Here is a 16,202-nt window from a genome sequence, read left to right on the forward strand (position 1 = left end):
ATTAAAAATATAATGCACTCTTGTGATTGAAAGCAAAATGAGTTAAGAATACACTGCAAACATATTACCATAATTATTTTCCTCCCTTCCTCCCCGTTTTCCATAGCATGCTGCAGATTATACAGTGAGTGTCAAATAGAGTTTGTCACCTGTGTACAGCCTAAGGCCAATTTGTGTCTTCAAATGATATCCATTGAGGGTTAGACAAAATGACTGAAGGCTGGGTTTGGTGCAAAAGATGTTCAACTTTTCTCTTTAAATGATAAGAAATTTATAGTGATGAGGGTGGTCAGTATGCAGCTTTTAGCCTTCCTTTTCCTCTTGTGACATTCCCTTCAAGGCACGAAAGATTATAAACAATGGATGGGACAGAATATTTTGAATTAAGAATTTTAAGATTCCACAACATCTTTTACTTCTGGTTTAAGCATACCAAAAGGACAGAAAAAAAAAAAAAATAGATCAATTACCCTCAAGATGAAATGGTGTTTAGAATCATTGGAAATTCCCTGCAGTTGAGTTATTTTTAATTTTTTAAATTCCTATTCTATTGACAAAAAACATAACTGTAGATTTGGTTCTTATAATTGAAGTAGTTTCTCATTAAATATTGTGTTAACTATTTCTAATCAACCAATGTTACTAATTGTTTATGTCTTTGTTTAAAAAAAAAACAAACACAACTATTTTATTTGGGCCACCCAATTAACTGATGTTTAGCTAGGATACAAACTTAGAAAGTTAAACTGGTAAATTTAAATAATGGATTAGTGCAGTGTATTGGAAAACTCTTGATTTAATAATTATTTAACAGGGCTCCTAGGCTTCTCCAACCCAGATGACTGTGTTTCCCTTCTCAACTTCAGTGATCTCACAGTTTAACTTATTGAGTCGTCCATCGAGTATAAAGAGAGAGTCCTTGGAAGGAGTCATCAGGTATTGACCAAACAAGCCACTGTCCTGGATTTGCCTGTTCTTCAGGTTCCAAGGCCATTCTTCTGCCTTGAGTGGTTCCTTAAGGCTTTTGATCATCTTAACCTTCCCAGAGGCAAGTTCCACAAAGAGCACATCTGTCTGTGTGCTTGAACTACCATAAATGTTGTACTGATGGGCTTCCGTAAAGGATGGCTGAAAGGCCAGGTCAGATATGTGCAGATTAGTGTGAATATCAAAAGCCTCCTGTATCTCTCCTCTGATGGTGATGTACTGGACCCTCACAAGACCTTTCACGTCACTGATGGTGACAAGATAGTGTCCATCTGGAGAGACGTATGGAGTGCCCGTCACGTCACTGTTGAACCCAATGACCGAGTCAGTGACACCGTCCACCAAGAGCTGTGGGGGAGCCGCCCCAGTGCTGTCGGGTTTGCAGCCAACGAAGTAGTATCCTCCCAAGTGTGTGTATGCTAGTGACTGTGGGATGCACTGATAGTCCTTCAGATTAATAGTCTTGATGTATGACATGGTTTCAAGATCAATCTTTTGTAGTGCAGCTTCATCTTTATGAAGAATAAATCCAAACCTGCAAAAATGAAAATCAAAGTTAGACAGGAGACTCCAAAGGGGTGAAGGAAATGCACTATGGGCAGGTGGAAAGGGGGTTCAGAGCCTGGGCATTAGTTGTAAGGCTGGGCAAGAACTGGTGGCTGAATCTTGTTAGAGTTCACTTTAAATCCCACTGTCCTCCTCCTTCCTTAGGTTGTCCTTTCGTTACAGCCAACTATTATAATTCATGCTATAGAAAGCAAAATAATTTAAAGCAATGAATCTAGTTAACTGGAACAACGCATTTTACTTTTATCATCAAGAGCCAAAAGGTAAACATATTTTGCATGCTTCAAAATCCACTGATATTGAATCAACTTAGTTAACGTCTAGGAAAACCAGAAAGAATGAAAACCTTGAATATACATCTTTTCCACTCACTTCATTGACTTCTTATATTGCTTGTGATCATCAGATAAATTTGATACTCATCACTGTTTAGATAAGTATTCATATTTTTCTCATTTTAAGCTGCCTCACCTTAATAAATGCAGATTTGGGGAGTATGGAACTATTAGACTTCTATTTATTGCATTTTAGGATCACCTTAACTACCTTTATGATTTTAACATTTAGTTTATTATGTTCTAAATCCAAGTTAAAGTTTAATTCTTGCCATGCTAATACTGTTATACTTATTAATGATACACCTGTGTTGTATTGATAATTTTATGTTGAATAATGATAAACTTTGGATATTTATGGCATTTTTCTTTTCTTTTTTTTTATTTTTCAGATTAAATTTAATTTAAAAATAAATATATTTTAGAATATGTTTTGGTGATCTCTTTGATTATTTCAATGATTTTTGTCCTGAATGCTAGCTGTAGATGATCAGAAGTCCCTGTGAAATGGAGAAGGCAGTTTTGTGGGGTTTTGATTGTTGGGGGTAAATATATTTGGAAACCCTTACCTATAACATGGGTGACTTCCTAGCAAAAATAAGATAAAATGAGATAGAAACTACTTTACAAAGTTACACCCAAAATGCATATAGGCCAACAGAATTGTAAGGGACTTTTATTTTATTTTTAATAATATTGATTAAAGCACCTTCTAATATTTCCAAAACTCCCTTAAAAATAAAGATGAGAGATGTATTGTTAACTGACTTTGCTCCTAAATGAAAAAATAAGACTAAGATAACTTTACTGTGAGTATTAAAACAAAAGGCTTCTCATTGTGGTTCAGTGAAAAAGCAGAAGATGCAGGTTCAATCCCTGGGTCAGGAAGATCCCCTGGAGAAGGGAATGGCAACTCCACTCTAGTATTCTTGCCTGAGAAATCTCGTGGACAGAGGAGCCTGGTAGGCTACAGTTCATGGGTTGCAAAAAGAGTTAGACACTACTTAGAGACAAAACAATAGCAACAATTAAAACAAAAAACTCTAAGAACGGCCCACTTTATTCTTGTCACCTAGGAAATTCATTTTCCATTTGCTAATTCTTAATTTAGCAAATTCTTAATGTTTGTAAAAAAAAATTGCCAACCATACACATAGTATAGAAATATGGTACATTCAGGATAATAGCACCTTATTCAAATATAAGCATGTGACAAGCTCAAAATTTGAATAAACACAGGCCTTTAACATCATAGAATAAAACAAGATAAACGTTCTTTAAAAAATAAGTCATCATGATGGAAGTCATGGAGTGCATAAGCACAAATATTTTACTAAAATAGACATAAGAATGTAACTGCTAGTATCGCTGATCCTGTTCATGAATGAGGCCAGTTATCTGACTGTTCACTGCACTCAGTGTTCGCTGAACCCATGGTAGGCAAGGGGAGAGCTAAGAGGCTAGAAGAAAATGCCAGGAAACATAGGAACTGCAGACTCCTTATTCTCTCCTGGCTGGAGCATCAGCCATAGCAGCAGAAACACTGTATTCTCTCCTCTGTTATTGACCCAACGGGTACAGCCATAATGTGGCAGTATGCCTCTGCTTTTTAGGTGGAACTCATATCACAAGTAGTCCGTGTCCACGGAGTACCTGGTGAGGTACCTGGTGAGGTGCATGTGCAGTGCTGTAAGTGATCTCAGCTGTGACATAATCATTATTTATAAAACGTGGGACAAAGGCGAGGGTGAGAGAGCCTGACCATGTCATCTTGGCTAATTTGCTCTTTCCCAACATTGCTTCTATGTTACTACATTTCATAGAGTTAGGAAACTATGCAATAATTTTGGATATATTTGAAGATTTGTGAGAGACTATTTGTTGCCTTTGGAGAGAGCATGACTTTTTCTATACAAAAGAAGAGCTACCATGTATAACTACTCCTTTATAAAGATTTCTTAAACATTTATTGAATGATTACTAAATAGAAAGCATTGGGAATATACTGGAGGTGAACATAACTCACCCTGCTTCCAAGGAGTCTAGAAATTTTAACAGATTAAACAACTGAAATTAAGTGATTAATATTTAATTATAATATTCTGAAGTATTATTACTTAGTAACTATTACTTTTTCTATATATACTTGAAATGGAATAAAGTAATCATTTTGAAAATAATATTTGTAGAATGTTTCAGAATGACATGCACAATTTCTTATTAATTTCCTAGATCTTTATCTTGTCTTGTGTCAGTAATAACTGGGTCAGTGTTCTTTCAGTAAGCAAAGTTCTTACTATACCTAGTCAGGATACAATTGCAGTTTTGATTACAGTGGTATGAAGACACATTTATGATGTTAGCAATCACTTCCAAATGTTCCCATCAAAAAATGAATCACTGGTGTAGGTTTTAAGTACTTTGTTGTTGTTCAGTCCAACTCTTTACAACCCCATGAAAGAACACACCAGTCTCCCCTGTCCCTCACTATCACCAAGAGGTTGCTCAAACTCATGTCGTTTGAACTTGTGATGCTATCTAATCATCGTATCCTCTATCACCCACTTCTCCTTTTGCCTTCAATCTTTCCCAGCATCAGGGTTTTGTTCAGTGAGTTAGCTCTTTGCCTCAGGTGGCCAAAGTATTTGAACTTCAGCATCAGTCCTTTGAATGAATATTCAGGGAATATTTATTTCATTTAGGATTGATTGATTTGAATTCCTTGTAGTGCAAAGGACTCTCAAGAGTCTTCTCCAACACCAGTTTGAAAGAAGCAATTCTTCAGTGCTCAGCCTTCTTTATGGACAACTCTCAGATCTGTACATGACTACTGGAAAAACCATGGTTTTGAATATACAGAATTTGTGGGCAAAGTGGTGTCTCTGCTACCTAAATACTACCTGAGTGCTAAATAATTTAAAAGCTCTCAAAATAAAAACCAAGTCCAATTATTTTTGTGTTATCAGCCTCAAAAATATCATAAAATTTTAAATATAAATAATTTGGCTGGCTTATACTTGTTTTAATAAATAATGGACTTGGGTTATTGAAAAGAAGTGTATTTCTATTCATTAACAGTGGTAAAGGATATGTAAGTATGAAGATGTATACCTGTGTCTGGCATCATTTATGAATTTGTTAATTATTATGGAAGATATTATCTCTTTTCTGTTATATATGATGCATGTGCTCAGAGGCAAAAGCAGTAATTTGCACATTTAATAAAAGTCATAAACCAATCAAGACTTGATATTTCAGTTCTCTTAACCTTGTGTCTTCTGTTCCCTTTGGGCAATGTTATTTGAATGCTAAAGAGGAAGGAAGAGACAAGCTCTAACTACCTTGAACTAGTTTCACTCTGATACTGGAGGATGAACTCAAGTTTTCTGTGATACAATCCAGCCTCTTTTGGAGGTAATTAAAATTTTAAAAAATGGTTCAGTTAAAAATGCAAAAGCCCCTTGTAGGGTGATAAAATTACATTCCTTTTGGCATCCACGTTGTACGCTCCTTCAGGACTACGGATCTAGCTGCAAAGCAGATGCATTGAGAAAGCCTTCAATATTTCACTACTGATTTATTGGGCAGGAAGTAGTGTCTCTAATTCAAAATTTCCCCCTACTACAGATTGATATTCCGAAGTCTCCCACTGTTCATTAGTCTGTGATTATTATTTACAAGGCTCTCAATTGTCACGTCTGCTTAGTATCATAAAATTTTGCATAGTACTAAGCCTAATAGTTTGTCTAATATTTGTCAGAATGTCTATAGGAAGTTACAGACTATGAGAAATGAGAGTGTTAAAACTTATTCTTGTGATCACTTTGCTTATTAGGGAAATACAGCAACTAGGAAAGTTGGACCTCTCAGCACGGCGTTGTGTGGATTTGATGTCAGATTTGTTGAAGAGAGTGAGAGTCTTTTCTTCTTTTCGAAATTATTTTATTTTTCTGAGTGTTTAATCAATTTAGTTCATTATAAAGTTTATAAAAAGATTCAAGTTTAATTACTGCTTTTATGCTTTAAAGTGAGGTTTTGAGGTGATTCATGTTCAGGGAACTTGTTGTTTTGGATGAAGTAAAGATTTTTCAATCTGGGCTGATTTAGTTTCATGACCCAGTTTTTCAGTATAATAGATATGTGACCTTACATAAAGCCCTTGACTTCCACAAGTTTCAATTTTCTCATCAGCAGAAAGATAATAAAAGGAACTTGTTTTGAGAATGAGAATAAATGTATGTTTATTACCAGGATAATAGTACATTTTCAAGAAATAGAATTTGTCCATGTTTTATATCTTAAGTAATAAGAGTGTTAAAAGTCTCAGTAGGGAGGTCAGAGGTCCCCAAGAGACAGGAGGAAATAAACCTCAAGGGGTAGATTTTTTTCCCTTCTCTGTTGAGAACACCTGGTTCCCTCCCAGCTTAACTTTTCTCAAACCTTGAACTAACTGATGCATGTTTTTCTTATGGAAATGTTTTTCTTAAGCTATGTTAATGAAACTATGTATTTGCTTTCAAAGTTGCCTTTCTTCAAATCAGTACCACCTAACATATTTTTCTTTTCTCAAACCTTGGACTGACAATGGCTCAGTTCAGTTCAGTTCACTCACTCAGTCATGTCAGACTCTTTGCTACCCCATGGACTGCAGCATGCCAGGCCTCCCTGTCCATCACCAACTCTCAGAGCTTACTCAAATTCATGTCCATCAAGTCAGTGATGCAATCTAACCATCTCATCCTCTGTCGTCCCCTTCTCCTCCCACCTTCAATCTTGCCCAGCATCAGGGTCTTTTCAAATGAGTCAGTTCTTCCCATCAGGTGGCCAAATTATTGGAATTTCAGTTTCAGCATCAGTCCTTCCAATGAATATTCAGGACTGATCTCCTTTAGGATGGACTGGTTGGGTCTCCTTGAAGTCCAAGGGACTCTCAGTCTTCCTTAACACCACAGTTCAAAAGCATCAATTCTTTGGTGTTTAGTTCTCTTTACAGTCCAACTCTCACATCCATACATGACTACTGGAAAAATCATAGCTTTGACTAGATGGACTTTTGTTGGCAAAGTAATGTCTCTGTTTTTTAATATGCTGTCTAGGTTGGTCATAGCTTTTCTTTCAAGGAACAAGTGTCTTTTAATTTCATAGCTGCGGTCACCATCTGCAGTGATTTTGGAGCCCCCCAAAAATAAAGTCAGCCACTGTTTCCACTGTTTCCCCATCTATTTGCCATGAAGTGATGGGACAGGATGCCATGATCTTAGTTTTCTGAATGTTGAGTTTTAAGCCAACTTTTTCACTTTCCTCTTTCACTTTAATCAAGAGGCTCTAAAAGACAATGGCTTAATAAACCAGTATTCATGTCAATTGTCTTCTGGCCTGGGGTGCTACAGCTTGTGCCGTTCTATCTAAGAAATGCATACTGTGGGGGTGGGGCCTGGTGAAACCCCCTCAGCCTGGAGGTGTCTCTCTTACCTGATCAGCAGCTCACTAACAGGCTTAAAACATATTGCTAAAAACTAACAAGCAGGCCCTCTTTCTGTCCCCTTCAATGTCTGTGTCAAAAGCTTTCTGTACCTCTACTATACTTTAATAAAACTTGGTTACACCAAAGCTCTGGGTAGTCAAGGCTTGTCTCTGGCCGGAGATGGAAATCCTCTTTTCTTGAGCTCACGAATCCTGGTATAGCACACGGCTTGCAACCGCAAACTTTCAGTAGCATAATTTTCCCTTTGGTATCAAATATAATATTTCTTATGGTATAATAGATTTTTAGAATAGATTTTCCATAGGTGGAAAAACAAGAACAAATGTCAGTTCTTTCTATATAGCCAGTATTCCCACAATGTTAAAAATAAGCATGCACTGTTATCCAAATATGATGAGATTTCTCCATTTGTGAATTCAACAGAGATCACTTTAATAATAGAAGTCATATTTTTCTTCTTGCCTTCGCTTGTATCAACAGGATTTATGCCCACTCCACACCTCACCCAATCACCAAATAGTTCACTTGATCAGGAACAAGGGCAGCCCAGCTCACTCCACCATCTTTTAGAGTTTCTGTTTCAGTTCTTAGGGAGGCGGTGGAGCAGGTGGCCATGGAATATAGGTAACTTTGAACTCTGCACAGATAATGGGGTTTGAAATTGATACCTGTCTTACTCAAGGACTTTCACTAAAAATACCAGAAAATTTTGTGGCTGACTTTAGGACCTGAATCTCTAAGAAGATAGAGAGTTGCAGTCATAGTTCATGTCATGACAATTCAGGAGCCTTGCAGAGCAAGTGATTTGGCAGAGAGAGGAAAAGAACACTTAGAGAGAAACATGATTGAAACATCAAGAATCCTAATAAAGAGCAACTGCACAAAGACCTCCAGATCCCACAAGACCAAGATATAGGCCTTGCATTTGAATAATGAATGATTTCCCCACATCTTTTGCTAGACAGTCCCCAAATGACTCTGATCACATAGAATCTCACAAAGCAGTTTTTAAGTCACTCACTCTACAGCATCTGCAATGTTATTCTGCTCCTGTTCTGCTTTCAAATCCATCACCTCAGATGCTCCTGAAGGAATCTCATAATTGCAACTAATAACTTGTATTAATTTGCCATATGGTCAGTCCCAAGAGCAATGATACTCCAAAGCTTAGAGTAAAAGTTACTCCAAAGATTTGCAGAAAAACAATTATTTTACCGCTTGAGTTTTAATTTAGGGTTGCCTCTTACCAGAGTCCATGCAGATTCCCACCTGGACAATTCTGTTTAAAGCTGACTTCTAATATTAAAGCTGACTTCTGGTCACTAAGGACCAGTCCCCATCTTAGAAGCTGGGAAGTGTTTCTTTATTAAAAAAAAATTATTGGAGTATAGTTGATCTCCAATGTTGTGCTAGTTTCTACTGTAGAGCAAAATGAATCAATTATACCTATAGCCACTTTTTTAAGAGTTGTTTTTCCCATGTAGGTCATTACAGTGTTTTGAGTAGAGCTCTCTGTGCTATTCACCAGGTTCTTATGAGTTATTCACTTTATATATAGCAGTATGTATATGTCAGCCCCAATCTCCAAATTTATCCCTCCTCCCCCTTTCCTCCCTGGTAACCATTAGTTTGCATTTTACATCTGTCTCTATTTGTTGTATAAATAATTTCACTTGTACACCTTTATTTATTTATTTTAGATTCCACATATAAGCAATGTCATATCATATGTATCTTTATGTGTCCTAGTTATTTCATTTTGTAGGCTAATCTTTAGGTCCAAAAGTTTGTTCTTTTTATGACTGAGTAATATTTTATTGTATATATTATAGCACATCTTTTTTACCCACTCCTTTGTTGATGGACAGGGATTCCCTGGTGACTCAGATGGTAGAGAGTCTGCCTGCAATGCGGGAGACCCAAGTTCGATTCCTGGGTCAGGAAGATCCCCTGGAGAAGGAAATGACAACCCACTCCAGAATTCTTGCCTGGAAAAATTCCATGGATGGAACAGCCTGGCAGGCTACAGTCCATGGGGTCACAAAGAGTCGGACATGGCTGAGCGACTTCACTTTCACTTTTGTTGATGGACATTTAGGTTACCTCCATATCAAGGCTATTACAAATAGTGCTGCAATGGCTTTGGTGTGGATATATTAATACCTTTTTGAACCATGATTTTTTCCTGTGGGAAATCTTTCTGATTTACCCTTCCCTTTGCTATATGATCTCCTTCCTCAAACCTTGTCATCTGCACCTCCACATATTTTAAAACAATCTTTCTGTGTATAACAGTGGATGTAAATGGGGAGCAGTAAGTGGAGATTGAGTGTATTTGAGGTTTTATTTAACCAGATACTACACCCTACTAGTTTTTTTTAAAAAATGCTGCAATCCACATATAAATAAAATCATTTCCCCAATTTTCTGACGCCTCAATTTTAGAAACTATATTGTTTGAACTGTATAGAAAATGTATGATCAAGTAAATAATGAGTACTTCATAAAATGCAGGATTAGCAATATCTTGTTTTTCTAATTGGATGATAATGTATCTTGCTTTTCCAATTGGAAGGTAAGAAATATTTAACAGATAAGGAACTAAAAAGTTCCTCTCCTTGTAATAGGCTCATCCTGGTGACTCGGATGGTAAAGAATCTGCCTGCAATGTGGGAGATCCAGGTTCAATCCCTGGGTTGGGAAGATACCCTGGAGAAGGGAAAGGCTACCCACTTCATATTCTTGCCTGGAGAATCCGATGGATAGAGGAACCTGGAGGGCTAGAGTCCACAGGGTCACCAAGAGCCCGACATGACTAAGTGACTAACATACACACTCCTTGTAATTAATATATAGCTCCACATACACAATGTGCTGTTGAAATAGCATCCTCCATTGTGTTACAGTTAGCACAGAGTTTTCATGGACACACACTATAAATTTGACATGAGCCATCATTGACTAGTTTATTAATTCTTTTATATTTAGTTGTTTTCTATTATCCCAGACTGACCCTTGTAAGAAAAGATTGAATGTTGTTGCTACTCAAGTACCAGAGGATTTAGTTTTTATCTGAACTTCACATAAATAGCTCAATAAACTATACCTGTTCATAAACAGTGGTTGTAGTTGCATTGGGAAGAGGGGAAGCATAGAGAAATAGAATTGACACATTTAGTAGAGATTTATAACAAGAGCAAGGACAGTCTCTGAATTATCCTAAAGCTTAGATGTGTTTGACAAATGATAATACTTTGATGTTTTCTGTTTTCAACACACTGGTTGAAAAGCTGTAAAATGAACACCAGGATGCCCTCTTGCATGACTTTTATAAGTATATTTTAGAAATTCTGTATTAAAGATTTTAGGTACATCACCTCTCTCTTACTGTCATTTTTTTTCTTAAAAAGAAGTAAAATGTATTTATGAATATGAAATCTAATATTGTCTTCCTTCTCTCATATCTTATTTTTTTGTGGTGTCAAGAATTTGATTCTTCTAGAAAAAACTGACATGTAAATATATAATTTAATTTCACTATATTGAGAATGTCTAATTTTTTGACATAATTAACACAGTATCTGAAGGCCCATAACTTCTAGTGAGTAACCAGGGCATACAGGAAAAAAAAAATCAGATTTATTAAGAATTCTGTGCACACCACATGAACTGTAGTCCATAGAGACCACAGAGACCATAGAGATCATAGTTCGAATATCGAAATTATCCACCGTATTTTGAAGAGTTTAAGAGCTTAGGGGAAAACACGACAACTATGCCTTAATATGGTATTTTTAAAGACTGGTTACTCTCCCCAATTTGATTTTGGAAAACAACATGTAAATCTGAAAAAAGCAACCTCCCTGATTTTGCCTGTTCTTCTGATTAGAATGTGTTTCATGCAAAAGTTAGTAAATGGATCAGAGGTAATATACCAGAAGTAGAGTTAGTAATTAGCAGAGTGAGAAATAATTTTTAAGCATAGAGTGGATACTAGAAAAAGTAGATAAAACAAAGGCAAAAAACAAATTAAAATCTTTCTAATCAACTAAAAATATTGCCAAAATGTCTACTGTATACCTGTAAGACAGAAAAGGAAGCGGGGGGAAAAAAAAAAAGTTCCACGAGGAACCATGTCTGGCATGTTTTGGGATCTGGAGACTATGTGATCACAAACAGTAATTATTCACAACCTAATATGTGCAGCATGCTCAATAAAGCCTTAGGAAGAAAAGGGAGAGGAAATAAATGCTTTCTCTCCTTTACGTAATTATCCTTAAGCTCAAGCGGTGGGATGCTTTTAATTGTGTGCTTTAACTTGCAAAGTGTATTTCGGGGAAATGCTGCAGAGAAAAGATGGGTGTAGCTACATCCCTGTAACAGTTATTAGCTTGCATTTTTGTTATGCTCGCTTTTCACTTAAAGAGTGAGCGTATATCAGTCTGGATCCCAAAAGGAAAAGAACAAACTCTAATTAGAATAAATCAAAGGGGTTTACAAAGCAATGCAAATTGACTACACGGGTTAGTGCAATAGTGTGTCGAGAGCATCAGTAAAGTTATTGTCACTGCCGTGGCCTGGAAGGAAGGAGCTATGTGGAGAGGTATGTTTTGTGAGGAGCTGGAAATTTCCATTGTAAGAAACAGATGTTCTTCAAGAAATCAGCAGACAAAGTGCTAAGGGCAGGGTGTATGGGGAGACATAACACGCTCTTGCCCTATCTTCTGCATGCACCCTCCATCCTGGCTTCTTACTGGCCGGAAAAACCAGCAGTCACATTACCCAGACCCCTGGGACAGAGAAAGGAGGTGAAAGGTAGAGTTTTTACAAAACAGCAGCACAGATTATCTTGGCTGAAGAGGCTGAAAAAACCCATCAAGTGAATGAACAGAACTGTCTGGAGTGAGGATTGTAACATACATAGATCTCTAATTGAGATCTTTTGACAATTGATATGAAATAAATATGTACATTTGCAAGTTGGGAAAAGGAATATTCTTGACGTTTTGCCTGAAATGAATGCTTCTTTGCATAACATTTTCTTCTGGTAAAGGTGCGGAAAATGTCTCTAATTTTTAGTTACTATTAAAATATTTTTAATAACTGCCATGTACTGAATGTATATATCCTATACACTCACTTCCCTCCAAATTCACATATTGAAGCTCTAATTTTTCATGTGATGGCATTTGGAGAATGGACTTTTGAAAAGAATTATATTGTAAGGGTGGAGCACAGATGAATGAGACAATACCCTTATGAGAGACATAAGAGAATGATCTCCCTCTTTCTCTCTGCTGTGTGAGGATGCAACAAGATGATAATGGTCTGCAAACTAGGAAAAACCCAGCTAAGCTGATACATGGCCTCTGACTTTCCAGCCTCAGAATGGTGACAAATAAATTTCTGTTGTTAAAGCTATCCAGGTTCTGGTATTTTCTTAAAGCACTTTAACTGACTAAGACAGACATTGGTACCAGAAGTGGGGATGTTATTATAAAAGTGTGACAGCAACTTTAAAACTGAGTCATGGCTAGAGGCTGGGGGAGTTTTGAGTTCATGTGAGAAAAGTCAATATTGCTATGAAAGGGTTGTTAAAGGTAATTCTCATGAAAGCCCAGGAATAAAAAAAGGAGAGAAAGCCTCTGTCTTCTTAGAGAATACAACAGAAACCATGAGAGAATGTGGAAATATGGATAGTAGAGGTCATTCTGGTGAGGTCCCAGATGGTAGTGAGGAAATATCATTGGAACCTGGGGAGGACCGTCCAAAGCCCCGGACGCACAATCCTTCACTCTCAGAGCTGCAGAGGCAGAACGGCCATTCCAGTGGGTCTGGAAGGCATACTGTCAAGCTAAAGAGTATATCTTGAGACCAAAATTTCATGGAGTTCGTCATGCTGTGTATCAGACTTGCATGGGACTCATCATTATTTCCTTCTCTCTAATTTCTCCCTTTTGGAATGGAGCATGTACTCTGTGCCTGCTCCACCACTGTATTTTGTGTTGCCCCTCAAAATTCACCTGTTGAAGCCCTAATTCCCAATGTGCTTCTATTTGGATGTCAAGACTTTAGGAGGAAATGAGGTCATAGGAATAGTGCCATTATAAGAAGAGACATGAAAGTTCCTCTCTCTCTCTCTGCCATGGGAGGACACTGCAAGGAGATGCTGGTCTGCAAACAAGGGATAAGCCGAGCAGGCTGACACCCTGGTCTCTGACTTTCCAGCCTCTTAAGAATGAGGAATAAACTTTTGTTTAAGTGACTTGGTCCATAGTATTTTGTTAAACTAATGGAACTAAGATAGAAATCATGGAGTAAAAGTTACACACATATGATTAATGTTAGTAGTTGTATAATTATTTTCCCATTACTTTTTGCGTTTTCTTCAGACAAGATTAAGCTGCATGAATAACTATTTTTTAACAGACTAAGGAGTTATAACATAAATTCTGAAATTTATTTGGATTTAGTATTTAAACACTCTATTATCCTGTGTGTGTGTTCTTGGGTATTCAAGGGTAAGGTAAAGGATAGAGCTTTGTTCTGTTTTCTTTGGTTGGCATGTTTTCTTTATATTAACAAACATAGGCCAGGCATCTCATGTTGAGTCTCAGTTTTTCTCGTTCAACACTACATTTTGCAGATATGTTCCAGTAGCACTGTGTAGTATTTATACTTATTCTATTGCTTTAAAGTTGTTCACAGGCATCTGCCTTATGAGTCACCATATTTCACGAACTCTATGCCATGATGTGTGTGCTCATGTGGCTTCATTCAACTGCTGGGTTGGTTGGTGGCTGAGCACAGTAAGGAAGCCTGGGGTGGCTGGGTCTCCCTCTTTCAGTGTGGTTTTCGATCCTCAAGGATTCAACACAAGACTTTCTCACAAGATGACTGTGGCTTTCTAACAGGGGAATCTCTAAAGAGTCAAGTTTCTGTTTGCCTCATGTTTGCTCTCATCCCTTGATATTAAGGGTCAAGCCTAGGGTCAACGTGGAAGGGGGCCATCCAAAAGTATTGATACCAGGAGACTATTCACTGAGACCTTTATTATAACCATCCATTATACTTCCCTAGTGGCTTAGAGGGTAAAGCGTCTGCCTACAATGTGGGAGACCTGGGTTCGATCCCTGGGTTGGGAAGATCTCCTGGAGAAGGAAATGGCAACCCACTCCAGTATTCTTGCCTGGAAAATTCCATGGATGGAGGAGCCTGGTAGGCTACAGTCCATGGGGTCAAAAAGAGTCGGACACTATTATTGAGCAACTTCACTTTATACAAGATAATATTTTGAATACTGATGTACTGAATACTCCATCATTTCCCACTAATTCAGAATGCTGCTTGTTGGCCACATGCCTTTAGTCTCTGTCTGAATGTTCTATTTATTTCATCAGCCTTTCTCCTTAAGCATAAGTTTTGCACTATTTTATTTATAGAGCCTATAAATATGCATAAATATCCAGGAAAATGAATCTTTTTTTCCTCAGAATTTATTGGGTATTTTGTATGCATAATGTTCCATAAACTTTATACTTTATCAAGTTATAACATGATGAGTATTTTTATCTTATGCTTGGTAATCAGCTTATCTAATTTAAAAATGTGGATATTTTGAGGGGATTTGTCAAATCTATCCATTAACTAATGGAATTTTAGCATTTTTAAAAGCAATAGGATATGTATTTCTATTTATTTAATTTATTTTTAACTTCAATATCAAGAAAAAGTCATCTTTTCTTAGATATATGCACAAGTATTTTATGCTCTTTGTTGCTAACGTTAATAGATTATTTTTTCCATTACTTCTATTGACTGATTTTTGTTGGTGTATATATAAATTTGCTAACTTCTGACTATTATTCTTAGGACTCAACATTCTAAATTATTTTATTTTTTAGTCAGTTTACAGGTGATTTCCTAGTGTCACCTATTTTTAACAATATCATCTGTAAAGATGTATAACTTGTTACTTTCCCTTTGTAATTTTTAATCCACTTAAGTCTTAATCTTTATCATTATAGTGACTAGTACTTTCTTTTTGTTTTTCAAATATAACTGTTTTGACCAAGTGGTGTTTTAGCAATACAGAAAAGTATTGGTGGAATGGAATAAAGATTTCAGAAACAGACTCATGTCACATGGGGAATTAAAAGTATAATAAATATGAATAATATATAGTGTAGAGTCAGCTATTTGACAAAAAATATATATATATCTCATGTCTGATACAAAATAATATCTAGATAGATGAAAAGAAAATTATAATAATGAAAAATCACTAATTATAATAAATTTTTAAAAAACAATATTAAAAGATGAATATGGTAGCAGTATTACTGTTACAAATATCAAATATTTAAACTGGAGAAGATGAGGCCTTTTGAAGCAAGACCCCACATTTGATAAGTCAAAAGGTGGGCTTGATAGAAATGACTGTATTTTGAAAAAAAATGTCTAATGCAACCTATTAAAATCCTGATTATATAATGGATTACTAAAGTTACAAAAAAGAAAGAAGAAAAAAGAAAAAAATTAACAAAGAGATAAAGGTTATTCCTCACATGAAGGGAAACTATAATAGCTTACAAATGTCAAGTGATTCAAAGCTTCTTAATTAGGTGAATATTAAAAAAACAACCAAAAGCAAGATATTTATTTTATCAATCTGTTGATAACAATAATAAAGTGTATTTAGATCCAACACTTATTAAGGATGTTATTAAGTGTGTTCTCTTGCACACTATTGGTAGAAGCATAATTGTTTTACACTTTTTGAAAACTATTTTGGTTTTATTTCCCAAACTAAAATATGACTCTCCTTT

General features: G+C 36.3%; 1 protein-coding gene across 3 annotated transcripts in view; it reads right to left on the reverse strand.

The window, feature by feature from the left end:
* Positions 1-819: 819 nt before the first annotated feature.
* The window catches only part of FSTL5 (follistatin like 5), an 825,152-nt gene continuing 809,769 nt past the window's right edge, over positions 820-16,202 (reverse strand). For all 3 annotated transcript variants that reach the window (XM_065904790.1, XM_065904789.1, XM_065904788.1), the window contains one exon: positions 820-1,522. In XM_065904790.1, the coding sequence (XP_065760862.1) occupies positions 820-1,522 (703 nt within the window). The remainder of the gene's footprint in view (positions 1,523-16,202) is intronic.

Source organism: Muntiacus reevesi, chromosome 13 (assembly GCF_963930625.1).
Source record: "Muntiacus reevesi chromosome 13, mMunRee1.1, whole genome shotgun sequence".
In the NCBI taxonomy this organism is placed as follows: Eukaryota; Metazoa; Chordata; class Mammalia; order Artiodactyla; family Cervidae; genus Muntiacus; species Muntiacus reevesi.